Raw genomic sequence first — 15,414 nt, 5'->3', positions numbered from 1 at the left:
CTGCTCCCTGCCCATTCTTCTTTCCATTATATTGCTTTGAAGCTTTTCTTACTCTGTTCCTCTCTCCTCACCAAGCTCTTTTACTGTTATTTTTTAATCTGCTCAAGATTCCTTAGATGTCTGTGGTCTGGTTTCAATTCGAATGCTGATCTTCCAATTCCCTAACTTATTTTTTGTCATCGTTTGCTTCTTCCCTCTGTCTGACTACATACCTGGCAGATCTGTCTGTCCTTAGAGTCTGATAGACAATTCTGAAGCACTGTGGATCTTTTGAAGATCTGGGAAGGAAGAGCAGTCTGCAGTGACCCTCCTGAGACCTTCCAAACACACACCACTGGCCTTTAGCTTCTTAAAGATAGTTGGGCTTATCCAGCGGCAAGGAAGATCAGCAAACTCAGCTCTTACTTTTCAGACAACCCTAGACTGGAAAACATCCTTGGGGAGTGGGAAATGAGGACATGAAATCGCTTGCTGTGGTACCTACCTATCATTCTGTTAAGGACAGTGAAAACACAGTCTGTCATCCTTGACATTTTAATTGAAAGAAAAGCTTACATAGATTTTAGCTGTAAGCAGTATGTTTATACAAGTGTATAAAGAGGAATAATCTGTCAAGTTGGAAAACTCTTAATGCTATGGGACTCAGTTTAGTAATTGAACAATCCAACATGAGCTCACACATCTTACCTTGTTCCATGCCTCAATAATTTTTAGTAGAAATACTTTACCTAGAGGCATATGGTTATTAAAAAGGAGGCTCAGCTTGCTCAAAGTCTGGAATTATTAGCTCATGGCAACAAGCCTGCACTGGAGAAAGACTGTTGGGTCTTTGTTTTCACAACTTAACTGCAATTTGCCATCTTATTTTCAGAGTCTAACTGATGTGTTGTTTGGGAAGTTTTTTTTTTTCCTTTTTAAAGAAAGAAAACATAATTTCACATGGATGAGTGACTTCTCATGTTAGCAGTATTTCAGAATTTTACTACTTCATTGGAAAGTCCAGGGAGCAGTGTGAATATCAAAGGAAATGGACCATGAATTTATTTTAGTATAAAAAATCAATAGTAACTTAGTTATGGGAGCCATCAAGGTGTGATGGGGGAAGCCCTATGTTGCAAGCTGAGTATAAATCCTGTTTCTTTTCATGACACACATGACCCTGGGCAAATTTAAATGTTTCTTAATTTAGCTTACTCCTTAGTAAAATGGGAATAATATGACCTACGAACCACATTACATTGTTTCTTGTCACATGAAAGTGGAAATGTTTTGAAAAACATAAAACAGTGTGCAAGTGCAATATAAAAAGTTTTATGGAAGTGCAATATATTCAATAATAATTATTCCTTTATACACATAGGGAACTAGACAATTAATATAATTATTCTGGTAACACTCTTGCTTTCATGATCTGAATATTCTGGACAAGTGATTATTTCTTGGGCCAGGCTATATAAATACCCCAGTCTAGTCCTTTGTATTCCCAGTGGTGGATAGGCATAGATTTTTTTTCTTTCTCTTTTTTGTAGTTTTAAAAGCCCAAGAAAGAAGCCTAGAAAACTCCATTGGTTTTGTAGGTGGGTTTGGGTAAATTATTTACAGAATCTGTATAAAACAGTGATTCAAAATTATTCAGAATACAAACATACAGGGTTCGCAAATCACCATTTCCCCACCATGTATGTATTGTTAATTGGTCTGATTGTTACCATTAGGTAATTATTATTATACTCCCAAGGGAACCCTGTACCCTAAAGGCCTTTCTTAATTAATGAGGAAATACTTGATATTTTTAAACCTAATAGATCTATGCATGGTGTGGAAATAACTGACCTAATAAGAACATTGATTTAAATGAAACATACTAGTCCCCAATTACTCTATTCAACTGTGGGAATTTTCCATAGTTTTGTGAAGAATGAGAATTTGTTTCAGATTTAATCACTTTTGCCTCTCCATTCACATTAGCATTGTTTAATTAATTTCTTTTTTAAAAGAACCTGTCAATAAAAAGTGGTCATCAAGATTATTAGTACACCATGTTGGAAGCAAAATGTAAATGATGATAATATGTTGCCTTTTGTTCATGAGGATGATATTGCAAATCAACATAATAAAATGTTGTTTGTTGCTTTCCTGTAACAGTTTTTTGCTTGTCCCTGTCTATACTCAAAGCATTGCTGCTGGTGACCAGGGAAATAAGAAGTCTGTATGTATGTGTAGATGGGTATATGAACTTCTTTCTGTCCTCTATCTGGTTATCTATAGATAAGTGAATGAATGTATGAAAGGCTGGTTAGTTATCTGTAGGGATGCTCTCAATGAATCTTTCTTATTATGAAACTAGACAATTCATATTATTAATTTTGTACTTAGAGGAACTGACCATTATTAAATATGTATGCCTTGATATACAGCTATTTTGTTTTTAGCAAAGGTCCCCAACAAAACATTAAGACTTGTGAATATAAAACAAACATTGTCTATTGACTGAGCCACATTTTATACCTTCTGACTCAAGCTATCCATCTCTGAATGAGATAGACTTTTAAGACCGAGTGAAGTTACAACCTACTATAGAATTTTGGAGCAATACTAACAGTTACCTAGAACTGTGAAAGCTGAAGGCTTTCATAGGCCCTACTAATCCTTATTGTTAATCCATACTCCAGAGGTTCACAGGGCACATGACAAGAAGTACTCTTGTACTTCATTTGCTTTTCTGAAAACACCCATTTCATTGTTAACAAGCAACTTACATTAGCCTATCTGTAACTTCTCATACATAGATTCTATTAATAAAACTGGGTGTAATTTGTGTACGTTTACTGTGTAAAGGTTTCATATTCTTTTATATTTTCATATATACAATTTCCTAAACATAAAAATATTGACTAATTTTTGACTAATCCTTCAGTGATGGGTGTGACTGTGACAGCTATATTTCCGAAGGAGCTGTCAGCCAAAAAGAGTGGAAAATGTAATCTTCTTTGGAACTATAACAGCAGTTCGAAGGAAGAACCTGGTGGCATTCCTTCCCCCATTTCAATCTCCCATTTCTTCCTAAGTCACCCACTGAGGCAAATGAACTCCAAAGTTTGAAGAGACCTCTTGTGCTATTCCCATGGGGGTCTGGATGGGCTGTCCTTCCCTGAAGCACAGGAAGGAGACAGCTTATAGAGAACATCTCTGTCTGCAACCATTACCCAGCACTTAGCATGAGGGAATCTTTTTTTTTTTTTCTTAGAAAATGCATTAATTCTGGAAGCACTAGTTTCTGTCCTGGTGTTCAGGATAAGATGATTGAACATGGAAGACACAGAGGTCCTGAAGGATGTTTGTTTGTTTGTTAAGTCTTTAATTTAATGGCTTGACATTTATATAGCTCCCCAGAGCAAAAACATCAGAAGATTGGGAATTTAACTGAAGAGGTCACTTATTTGCCATTTTTAATAAACAAATAATTCCCTTTTCCCTCAGTCCCACATTCCCTGGCTCATTAAATCAATTTGAGGCCCTTAAAATTTTTTCTGGCAAATTGAAGTAAAAGCTCAAACTATGTACTCCCCTGAGGAATGCTTACCCAAGTCCTGCAGGTCAGGTCAAAATCAGTTTCTGTCAAACAGCCTAACACCTCGAGTTATTGTGAAATGAGGAATTGGTCATTGGGGGCTGGGCTGTGGACCTGCCTGAGAACGTTTGGCTGCAGTGCCATGAACCTCAATCTGGCTACTTTGGTTTGTGTCCTGGGTTTGTTTTTCTTCCATTCACAATAGAGAACTATGAAAAAGTCAAAATACATTTCTATTGGGAATTCATGAATGAAATTGGCTTTGCAAACCCGGATGCTGATAGTGCATGCAGAGCAAAGCCGTGAGGGCTTCCTGGCAGAGGGGTGGATAAAACAAATGTACACAGAGCTCTGGTTCTGAGATCCTCCAGAGGGCAGAGACTTCCCAGTAATCACAGGATTTCACTCCCAAGTGCCTTTCCTCAGATATTGGGGATGTATGAGATTCACCCAGCTTGTGGTCTATTGAACATCAGTTAGATAACACAGTCAGGAAATGAAGTGGAATTTGATGTATTAACTAGGAAGCAGCATAGGAAGCCAGGCTTGTGTTTTATTTGTTATTATTTCCCTAATATCCTCAATTATATGGCTCCCATCGGAGGATGGGATCTGCTGCTCATGTAATGGTGTTGCTCCTGCTGGCTTGGGACACAGGGAGACTGGGAGTGAACCCCCTGCTCAAGGCATCAGGAATAATGTTTGCTTTTATCTTCTGTTCCCAGGCCTGTCCCAGGCTCTCTATCTTCTCTGCTACATCTCCACAACAGACAGAGACAGCCCATGCCAGCCTCCATGCCCGGGACCCTACCCAACCCTACAATGCCAGGATCTTCTGCCGTCTTGATGCCAGTAAGTTCACCTCACTGCTGCTGAACCTTGCCCTTTTGAAAGAGTAAAGGATAAGCTGAGATCTAAGCTGACTCAAAAGACAGTGGCTGCTTTCAGGTAGAGAGTTGAGCTGTGTGTCAGTTTGCTTAGAGTGTCCAGTTGTCCATCCCTAGGCGTCTTGCTGGCTTTTCCATCCTTTAGTGCTTCCCTAGTGAGGCCTCGTTCCATCTTCCTGCCTGTGACAAGTGAACTCAGCACACCCAGGAAATGCATTGTTTTCAGGGGCATAGTGTTGTTTGACTGCTCCAAAGTCTATAGCTTGCTCTATATACACAGTGTCCTTAAATTGCTAGTGAGTGGCCTAGCCAGGACTCAGAGTAATAATAATAACACATAATAGCTGTTAACATGTATTTGTGCATATCATGTTCTATTAATCATGCTAGAAGCATTTATTTGGAGCTTACCATGTACTTAATCACTATAAGCACTTCATCAATACAGGAAACAGTCGTATGAGGCAGGTACTCTTACTGTCCCCATTTTTTGAATGAGGAAAGTAAGACAAGTAAGTTGCTTGACTGAGAAACAGAGCAGCTGAATTTTGAACACCGGAATTCTGGCTCCAGAGCCCACCCTCTTAACCACTGCATGATATATACGTTCTTTCCTTTCACATTTACAATAGCCTTTGAGGGAGCCACTGTTATTACCCCCATTTTACAGATGAGAAAAGAGGCACAAGAGGCAGAGTAACTTGACTAAGGTCACAGAGCCAGTAGGTAACAGAGAAAGGATTTAAATCCAGACAGTCTGCCTCCTGAGCCTACACTCATAAGCACTGTATTTTACTACCATCCTATGAAAACTATAGATTAATGTAAAACTGAAGTACAGACTCTTCCAGAGAAAACCTGGCTTTCTTTCCGTAGGACCAACTCCCTGTACTTCTTCATCCTCCCTGGCATTGTGCTTTGGAAAACAACAGTGTCAGCAATGCCTGGCAGAGCAGAGCATTTTCACATCTTAAGGCATTGTCTACATTTGCTCTTGCAGCAATACTGTGGGCATGTGAGAGCAATCATTATTAATGTACTCATCTCACAGAGGTAAAACTGAGGAGTAGGAAGTTGAATGGAGCTGTCTGATGTCACACAGCTTGTGAGTGGGGAGTTATAACTGGAGCCCACATCTCAACTCATGCTGAGCAGCTCAAATTATCACAGGTCCAGCAATTTGCTCACTTACCTAACTGGAGGCTGGGATAGAGAAGGGCTTGATGGCCCATGCTTACAGAAGTGGACCTGCTTGCTGCAAATTTTGGATAGTCCAGGCTGGAAACAGTAATTACAAAGTGGGACCAGAAGGACAGACCGACTGACTCCTCTGCTGCTCATCTTCAACATCTTTAGATGAAGGAAGATAGCACCATCAATGCCATTGTCCCAGGTTTTATTCAATCCTACCAGTTGCATGAAGACACCCACCACAAGTGGTCTTCAATTCGGTTCTTAATCCCACTTGTCAAAAATTAGTTTCCTTTCAGAAATTCTATGCATTGTTCAGAAAAACACGACTGCATTGACCTTTCTTCCCATTTGACTAAACTGTGTACCATTCCCAGGGACAAAGGTGGACTCTTGGGCTGAAAAGGCCCAGTGAAGGCATGCCTGGCACTTGTTTACACCACATCACCCCTTTGTATGACTTGACCTCCTGTTGATGCTTCAGAATAGAAGCAAAGGATCAGGTGTATGGTCAAGAGCCAGTGTAGCAAGAAGTAAGGAACGCCACCCCACAGGAGCTCCCAAACCCATGTCAGTGGCGAGTACGACTGCTGTGACAGTAGCCTCCGTCGAGAGTAGTGACTCTCCACTGGGGCCAATCTTGTGCTGTCTCTGGAGGCGCTGTTGGCCATTATACCTGGGGGAGGGGTGCTGCTGGATAGCCTGCACAGAGTGGCCCCCACCACACAGAATTATTTGGCCCAAAATGTCAGTAGCATTGAGGCTGAGACACCCTTGTCTAGCATGACACTGCTACCAGTAGTGAAAATTAATGTAAAATCTCTAAAAAGGATATCCAAAGAGTTGTAGGCCCCAGAAATCCAGGCTTTTTCCTTCTCATCATCAAGCCACCAGCACCTGTGCTATAACTTTGGCATTTTAAGCATGTTTTGCCAGTAGAGTTCCTGTCCTGGGGACCCATGATTCCCTTAGTATAAAAAATGAGATTATAACCTCACCCCCCCTGCTTTGAGCGAAATCTTCTGCATCTGTGGATGTTTTGCTGCCCTTGTCTAGCCTGGATTAATACTTAGTCCATAGGCACACACCTGATCATCTGATCATCTACATTTGCCCTCTTACAGCACTAAACTATGTTTTCTACCTTTATCTTGCATCTACCTACCACTTCAGCATTTTATTAAAAATAAAAATAATAATAATAATAAAGGGAGAAATGTGGGATCAACATATAAATCAAGTACAAAAATCAAACGAATATTCATATTTGACCTGATTGTTTATAGGTCATAATGCATGATCAAAACCGAAAGTTTCTGTGATGAATGCCCTTGTACTGTTCACCATGTAATAATTTATTCACTATGTAAGAATTCATTCATCATGTAAGAACTTGTTCGTTATGCTTCAGAAGATTGGAGACTGACGAGAATTAGGCTTGAGATGGATTAATGATTGTACATTGAGCATTGACCCCCCTATACTGAATTTTATTGTTGTTAACAACCATTTGATCAATAAATATGAGAGATGCCCTCTCAAAAAAAAAAATGAGATTATGTCTGTAGCTGTCAGTGAGATTCTTAACTGGTTTGTATTGCGTGCTGCCAACCCACCCATTTCACAGCAGTCTAAATCATAACAATGCATTTGTTCACTCGCTCATTCACTCATTTCACAGACTTTTATTGAGCACCTTCTGTGGACCAAATGCTGTGCTCAGTGCTGGGCATGTGGCGAAGAGCAAGGCAGGCGTTGCCTTCAAGGAGTTCATTGAGTTGTAATTTCCTATCTTTAAAGTCAAATGCTTAAATAATTTGGGAATGTGAACACCCATTTATAATTACAAAATCCCAGGGAACTGCAGACATTTTAGGTCCCATTTTCCAATTTGTTTCAAGGGAAAAGAAGCATCTCTGAAAAAGGTGGACTCTGTTACTTGGATGTTTCACCTTCAGGGCTGAATGCTGCTGCTTAGTATTCAGCAAAACCACTTCCATTTTCTGACCTCTTCATTCTAGGCAACTCTACAAAGCCACATTCATAGTGCAAAGTCTTATTAGTACAAAGCACCAAACAGTTGCTTTGAAGAGCCTCTTGCTGAGTCCGTATAATCACTAAGATGGAAAAATGGAATTTTTTTAGATAGAGAAATCAGCCTGTTTTCAACGTTCTGTTTAAGTTCTGTTGTGAGTCATGGTGTAGAAATAGTCACAGACTAATTTTTCCAAAAAGTGAGAAGCATGGCTGACTTGAATCCCGAGGCAGCAAGCAGGCTGTTCTCACTTCCTTGTAGTGCACGATGGCTTGTAGTTTGGAAAATTTGGGATAATCATTTGTACTTCTCAGTGATCTTCCTTCAGAAGACTGAAAGCAAAAACTCAACTGAACTTGATTTCCCTCCAGGAGAAGGTCACCTGTTAGAACAAATGGTCAAATGGTATTGTAACTCTTCTCTCCCCCAGCCTCTGGCACCGGGAATTGCATGTGATAATCATTTTCTAGAGTCATATTCATGACTTAACAATTAAGTACATGAATGTACTTAATGGCACTGAACTGTACATTCAGAAATAGATAACATGGTAAATTTTACACTGTGTATATTTTACCAGGATCAAAACAATTATTAAAAAAAAAATTAGAGTACTTAGGATGCTTGGAGAGTTAGTGGGTATATAGGAAGGAACATTTTATTTTACTAAATTGGTAAGGCCTCAGAAGGTTCTGCTGGTGTGCTTTAGAACCTTTAGAAAATTCTCCTTCCTTAAGTAGCTCCTTTTGGAGCAGTTTCACACATGCATAACATGGCGAGGTAACCGATAATAATTCGGGTGAAGGGAAGGTTGACGGTGCTTTGCTATGACAAGGAGTGCCCGCCAGTCATTCATGAGAAGGCCTTTAGGGAGCCTCTTTGCTAACCTGCACGCTGACATCAGCGTTGTGCCCCTGCGCCTGGGGGTGGCGCAGCAATTGACAATGGAAGGGTGATTAACTTCAAACCTCACTCTCAGCTCTTGCCTGTGAGGTTTCTGTCCTCTGCTCTTTGAAGGGATCCAGTGATAAGGAAAGCTGTTTTTTCCAAGACTACCAAAGCTAACTTTGAGTAGAAACCTGGTTCCTGAAGATTTCTGACTATTGTTTTCATTTCCATCCTTTGGCAAATGGAAAAACTTTTGCATTGAATAATCTGTTTTCCCCCTGAGGAAAGTCTAATTATTTTCTGTGTGATTTTAGTATTAAGTGTACTTGCTTTATTCTAGTTCTTTGAAAATTCCTAATTTTCTACTAAACAGAAGATATCAATCAGACACACCCTTCCCAGACTGAAATGGGGATTTTGCTGTATTTATTTTTGAGCAGGGATGCCCCGGAGCAAAAATGCCAGAACTCCGTGCAGGTACTTGAAAGATGTTAATTGTAGACACGGTGCGGTGCAGGCCAGCAGGACAGTGTGGGAGCAGTTGATCATGTGTCATGCAATATCTTCAGCTGCTTTCTCCACCTACCCGGAGGCCTGGCCCTGCTGTGCGGCTGAAAGCTGCTGCTGTGGAGAGTCAGGACTAGGTTAACAGGGAAGAGGAGATGTGCAGCCAGGGCGGCAGCTCAAACACTGGAGCAGTACAGGATAGGCGGGATCGTTTTGATTGTGTTTGCCTGTAAGAGTGACAGGAAGACCCACCGTATTTGACAGCATTACTTTTATTTTTTCTTACTACCGACATGATTCCTGTTTCTGTGTAAAATTTAATGAGGGGGAAAAAACACCTGAGACAACCATTTGGTATATTGTATAGCTTTCTGGCATTTTTCTATGCAAATGTTATTCTTTACAGTTATAACAAATAAATATGATTAGTGGTAATTTAGTGTTTGCAAAGGTGAAAATACTCCATGCCTCAGTTTGGAAATAACCTACCATCACAACATAGTTCTCTCCGGTGCGGGGCATCTTCTGCAGAAGGTGCACCTTTGGGTGATCCTCTGATGTGCTAGAGTTCAAGGCTCAGGAGTGCATTGCATACTCATCCCCAAACCACAACTTTCTCTGGAGTTATTCAAAGAAATTCTAAACGATCCATTTGAAAGTGAAATGTAGCTTTGTGTATGACCTCAACTGCCTTTCTCCAACTTCTGATTCTGTTGCTTTCCTTTCTCTTAGATGGAGAGACAAATGTCAGTGACCTCCAACCTCCTGGGAATGCAAGGTCCAAATCTCAGCAATCCCTGTGCTTCTCCCCAGGTCCAGCCAATGCATTCAGAAGCCAAAATGGTAAATAACAGTCATAGTCATCTTCTTATTATTTTGTGACTTTTTCTTTTGATTTCTTCTGTTACTTCCGACTTTCACTAAAGTCAGGTAGATGGATTTGTTTTGGTGAATAGGTCTGTGGAAGGGCAGTGCAGAGCTTGGCTCTCTTGAAGGATGTTTTTTAATGAACCTTGCCATCAGAGGATCATGAAATAGCATTGGCTCAATCAGTAGGTGGCCTTAATGTAAAGGTTTAGTAATTGTTCATGTAATTTGGACGTTTGGGGAGATCCATAGAAGTTGAGGTGAGGTACGTGTGTGTGTATTTGCTCATAATATGTTATTAACAGAAACAATCCAGAGTTTCCCTTTTTCCTTTGGTCAGTTTCAATGCCATTCTTCTTATCCCCATATCCATTCAAACAATGGGAGTTTTAAGCACATACTGTTATGAAAGTGTTTTTCATTTTTGTTATAATTGTCAGATTAGAGCCTTGTTTTCTTGCAGGGTAATGGCAGCTCTTACTGAAATACATGATTTCAGGTGACAACTTTCAGTGACTTTTACATGTCAGATCATGTACAGTAAAGTCAATGTTTCCAATCATAGTGGTAGATTCATGCATTTATATTCTACTAAATATTAATAGAAACAATGCACATCCATCTGCACAATATACAGTCGATTTGCTAGTTATATTTCATGGCCTTACTTGAAGCAGGTCGTTCAGCTTTCGTATAGTTAAATTCTGACACCACAATTAGTAAGGTATCAGGTGACAACAAAATATACTGCAGCAGAGTTTTTAGTTTCTGATTTTGGAGAGGGAGAGCTTTTGCTAGAAGCTTGAGATTTATTTGGTTTCCTGACTGCCAGTGTTCAGGACTGACTGGTGTGAGGACTTTATGACAGTTTTGAAAATCAGCCATCGTTTTCAATGGTAGCAAGTTTTTCTGGTGCCTGCTTTGGTTGCTTTCTCTTGGAAACTTCACTCATTGGTCTTGCAGCTTCTTGACTCAAGGAAGCAACTGAACACCCAGTGTTGGCTACCTTGGGAAAATAAAATCTGTGGTCAAGAGAGTTCTCTTTGCTGCGCCACAGTCCCTGTGACATGCCAAATGGCACCTGCATCTTCAGCAAAGCTTGTTAAATCTTTTTGGAATTGGCAAATATTTTTTCAACTGAAGCCCTGCAGAGCCAAACCAAATACTTGCTGGCAGAGCAAAGTTCAAACTGGCATCTGTTTTGGAGACCAGAGTAATGCCATTTTACTTTTTTTTTTTTTAAGGAAAATAAAAAATGAACTGTGAAGGTACTTAAGAAAATACAAAATTAAGTTATTCCTGTGTATGAATAAGTGTTCTGGGTCTGAACATCAGATGCTACTCCCCCAGCTGGGTTATTTCTGAATCATCTTGTTTGGTTCAGGGTCTGTGTCCCTTTTGAGGGACCTCCCAGACAAACTTAAGGTGAATTCTAAAACATAGTTCCAAACCAAATTTCCCTGCCAATTGATTTTCACCGTATTTTATGCCACCACTTGACTCAGAAGTGTCCTACCCCTTTTCTTGATGGCAAAGAAGGAAAATGCTTTCAAAGGGAGTACAGGTTTATACTTATTTGTATGTATGAAATAAAAATATGTGATATGGAAAATTAGTAGTGATTAATGATATTCTAGCTGATAACTGGAGCTAAAAGGGAATTGGTCTGTACTTATAAAACAGTGTTACCCCACAAATGTTTGAGGAGTTAAATTTACTGAGCAAGCAGACTATTCTGCTGATTCATGTTCTAGTGAATGAGTATGTCCAGATCCATGATATCTGAGCTGATGATTTCTACCGTGGAGCTGGGGTTTAGGGAGCACAGCTATTCTCTCTGCCCCAGGCTCCCACCCCTACCCCGTTACTGCCGATACATTAATCTAGAGGGAAAAATGATAGCATTGGCCACTTACATTTTGGAAGGATAGCATTTACTTAGGAGCTCAGGAAAGCGTTAAGTAACTTTTAATGTTCGCTCAGCATTTCTATTCTGATTTTGCTTGTTTTATTCACTGGAGAAACCAGTTATTGCTGTCTACCAACTGTACAGTATTTTCTAGCAGCTTTGGGCTGCTCAGATGAAAAGCTTTTATGAAATACAAAGTAGTGAAGAAAAAAAATCTTCCATGATTTTAATGTCAGCCAGAGCCTCCCCAGGTTTCTCTGAACTATGGGCTTTGTTGTTCTATGCCTAATTTTCTTCCTGTGTAAGACTGGAATGGATTCCAGATTTCAACTAAGACTCTTGTTTCACTGTTTTCAAGGACTTTTCTAAAGGTCACATACGGGCCATTGTGATGAATGCACTCTGCAGGGTGTGTTCTCAGAGCTCAAGAGAAACCAGAGTGCTGCCAGGGGGGTGTTGCCCACACCACAACTGCAGACCTGTCCTCTTGGGGACAGTGGTGTCACAGTGTCCATTTCACTCTCTCTATTGGCCACTGACAAAGGCCATCATCCTGAATCACTGGTGAAACTTGGAGGTCCTGGAGAAGGACAAAAAGCTGAAGGCAGGATCGCTCTAAATGAACAGCTTTGTTAGGAGCTATCAGACTAGTGATTGCTCAATAGAATACATCCATTTTCCTTGCCCCAAATTGGTCATTTCTATTGTGGGAGAGAGCAAAACAGGTGTCCCCAAGAAGCTCTAAAGCACATTAATCTGGGACATCCTAAATCTAGGAGCACATGTGCTCCTCTTTTGATTTAACGTATATTAGTATCAAGCAGTGCACTTCAATGTATTGTAGCCACATATAGCCAAGCTGGCTTTATCGTGATTCTGGCAGATTATAATTTAGTTTTATGGATTCTTTTTCTGAAGAATCAAGTCAACAAACAAATGGTTTCACAATTATACAAGAGACACGTGCATATTGGATTTCATTTTGGGGATCAGAACCGACTCCAAACCATGAGAGCCTTCCATTTTTCTAACAACCCAAAACAACAAATTCTTCCTCCCAGATTCCTGGGATCAATGAGTGTCTTCCACAAAAATGGAGTCTGCTGGAAAGGAAACTCATGGGATACCTGGTGGACGTTTTTGACATTCCAAGGGGAAAAGTAAAAGGAAAATGTGTGAACAGAGAGAAATAGAAAAGGGGAGGAAGAAGGAGACAGAGTGGGGAGAGGAAATACCAACCAGACTGGGGCACATTTCCAGCTTTTCTGGGTACAGATAATTCTGTAGTGATGTGGGTTTGGTGTCCTCAGAGTTATGTGGTTTTGAGTTCATTTTTATTTGTGAGAATTAGATTAATTCTATCTAGCTTTGAAAGAGGTTTTCCTGTTTTTTTTTGAAACCAGTAAGTTGGAGGTTAAATAAGGAATTGGGGGAGCAGTATACCTGTCTTGTGTTTCATTAATGATGAGGTGACTACTACCATACTGAAGCCCACCAAAATGAAAGATGGCATATAAACAGCTCTTTGGGGAGGGCTGTGGCCACTCTGCCCAGATTTCACCTTAAGTTTGGGCAGAGTTAGTGAAACCTAGGGAGTATTGCTATTAGGGAGACAGTATGTACAGCTGTGACCCATTTCATCCCCAAGCAGCATTACAGGGGCTTTGTCACCACATTACAGCAGAAGTAACTGAGGCTCCAAGAGGTTAAAAACGTCACCCAACAGCACATCACTTAGCAAAAGCTAATGACTCAGACTCCAATGACAAATCTTTTTCATCACAATATTGGTCCTTCAGATAAAAATATCATACCACTTCTGGCAGATTACATCAAATTCTTTGGCATTAATTTATATTTTCATGCAAATGGGAGATAAGGATTGCAAGGATAGTTTGGGCCTCTGGATAACCTGGAAAAGAGGAGTGGTGGGTAGTATGGAACTTTCCCCTTGGCTTAGCCAGAGCTCTGTTGCCTCACTGACTGGTTCAGCTTCACTACTCTTTATCCAAACATATTTTTATCTTGACGTTTCTTATTTTACATGCGTGTCCCCCAACTATGTTGACTGGGGGCAACTTGAAGATAATATTTGCATCGTGTAAGCTCCTTGTACTGAGAAAGGTCCCATGAATTGACTCAACTCAAATTGAACTGAATTAAAATAATGGGAAGGAACCAAACCCTAGCAATGGGAATGGGGGTGGGATGGAGTGGGTAAGGGATAAGGGTGGGGTTGAACAGGAACAGGTGATACTAGATGAAACTAAGCTAAGTAATCAGCTTATAAAGAGTAGCTGACTACATTTGAGTTCTTTGAAAGATATCTAGAAACAACATCTGTCATATTTTTTTCCTTGAGAGAAAAGCTGTATGTCTGTTCCTTCAAAAATAGAAGTTGGAATAACATTGCCCTCCTAGGAATTGAGAGAATCAGTACCAAATGTTGTTTCTTCCATTGTGACAGACTGGTTTTGCTGTATTTTTGCTGTTGACTGTCATGTACAGTTAGGTTTGCAGTGATTGAATGTGTGTGTGTGTGTGTGTGTGTGTGTGTGTGTGTGTTAATGAATGAATGAAAGAAACCAAAAAGATGGAAGAGTTGAGGTCTTTTAGAGATGGAGGATACTTAATGAAAATCTTCCCCAGTTTCCTCATTTTTATAAGTGAGGACACCAAAGCCCAATAAAGACTTAGGGAGATCAAGCCATTATTTAAACACAAAGCTGGGACCCAAACTCAGGCCTTCATTTTTCTACCCAGAATTGTGCTTTTTCCACCAGCTATACTGATTACTAAGAGCACTTTTTTTCTTGGCTCATGATTCCCTCCTGGCAGATTGGCAGACAAGAATTGGGGTGGTATAGTGAGCAATCCTGGTTAAATCTTCACTTTGTTATGAATGTCAACCTGGATGTGTTTGTGTTTGCCTTTCCCCTCCCTAATTATCGAGCTGGATAACTGTTTGCCTACAGTACCCCTTGGCCACCCACTGTCCAACAGATAAATCACAGAGAAGCCTGGCTCCATGTGGAGTTGCCTGGAAAGTTTATACACATGAAAAGACAGTCTCCAGGTAACATCTCTCTGGCACTCTTGAGAAATGAAGCCCTTCGATTTGCCTCTTTGCTTTAATCATCCCCAGCTTCACTTCCTAAAAGTCCAGGAAGAAAAAAAGCAGTGAATGAATAGGCTGCTTCTCAGAAGCTTTGTGGTGAAGCAGGAAATACTGTTGACTTTAAAGAAGCTCTCACTAATGTTTGAATGGTGCCAGCAGCCATGTGTCCCTGTAGCCAGTGATCAAAACACGATGATGGACTGAACACTTTTTTCAGACTCTTTCTCCCTCACTGTGGTGGAAAACCACTGTCAAATGTGCAGATGAGTAGGAATTATATAAGATTCCATGACAACAGCAACAAAAATCTATTATCTCACTAATATGTGTGATGAATATCATTTTAAAGGCCTTTGCCTTCTTCAAACATCATGGTAGAAAATAGTATGTGTTAATGTTAATTAAGACTGTGTGGCAGAAACTATGTTAAGCATCTTGTAA

At 40.2% G+C, this 15,414-nt stretch overlaps 1 protein-coding gene across 4 annotated transcripts in view; it reads left to right on the top strand.

The window, feature by feature from the left end:
• The window catches only part of CREB5 (cAMP responsive element binding protein 5), a 381,416-nt gene that overhangs the window by 281,350 nt on the left and 84,652 nt on the right, over nt 1-15,414 (top strand). For all 4 annotated transcript variants that reach the window (XM_037027440.2, XM_073238663.1, XM_073238664.1 and 1 more), the window contains 2 exons: nt 4,297-4,423; nt 9,812-9,922. In XM_037027440.2, coding sequence (XP_036883335.1) covers nt 4,297-4,423; nt 9,812-9,922 — 238 coding nt within the window. The remainder of the gene's footprint in view (nt 1-4,296; nt 4,424-9,811; nt 9,923-15,414) is intronic.

The sequence above is a fragment of the Manis javanica genome, chromosome 6 (genome assembly GCF_040802235.1).
Source record: "Manis javanica isolate MJ-LG chromosome 6, MJ_LKY, whole genome shotgun sequence".
In the NCBI taxonomy this organism is placed as follows: domain Eukaryota; kingdom Metazoa; phylum Chordata; class Mammalia; order Pholidota; family Manidae; genus Manis; species Manis javanica.
Note: the sequence above shows the minus strand (reverse complement) of the source record. Positions and strands in the feature narration are given on the sequence as shown.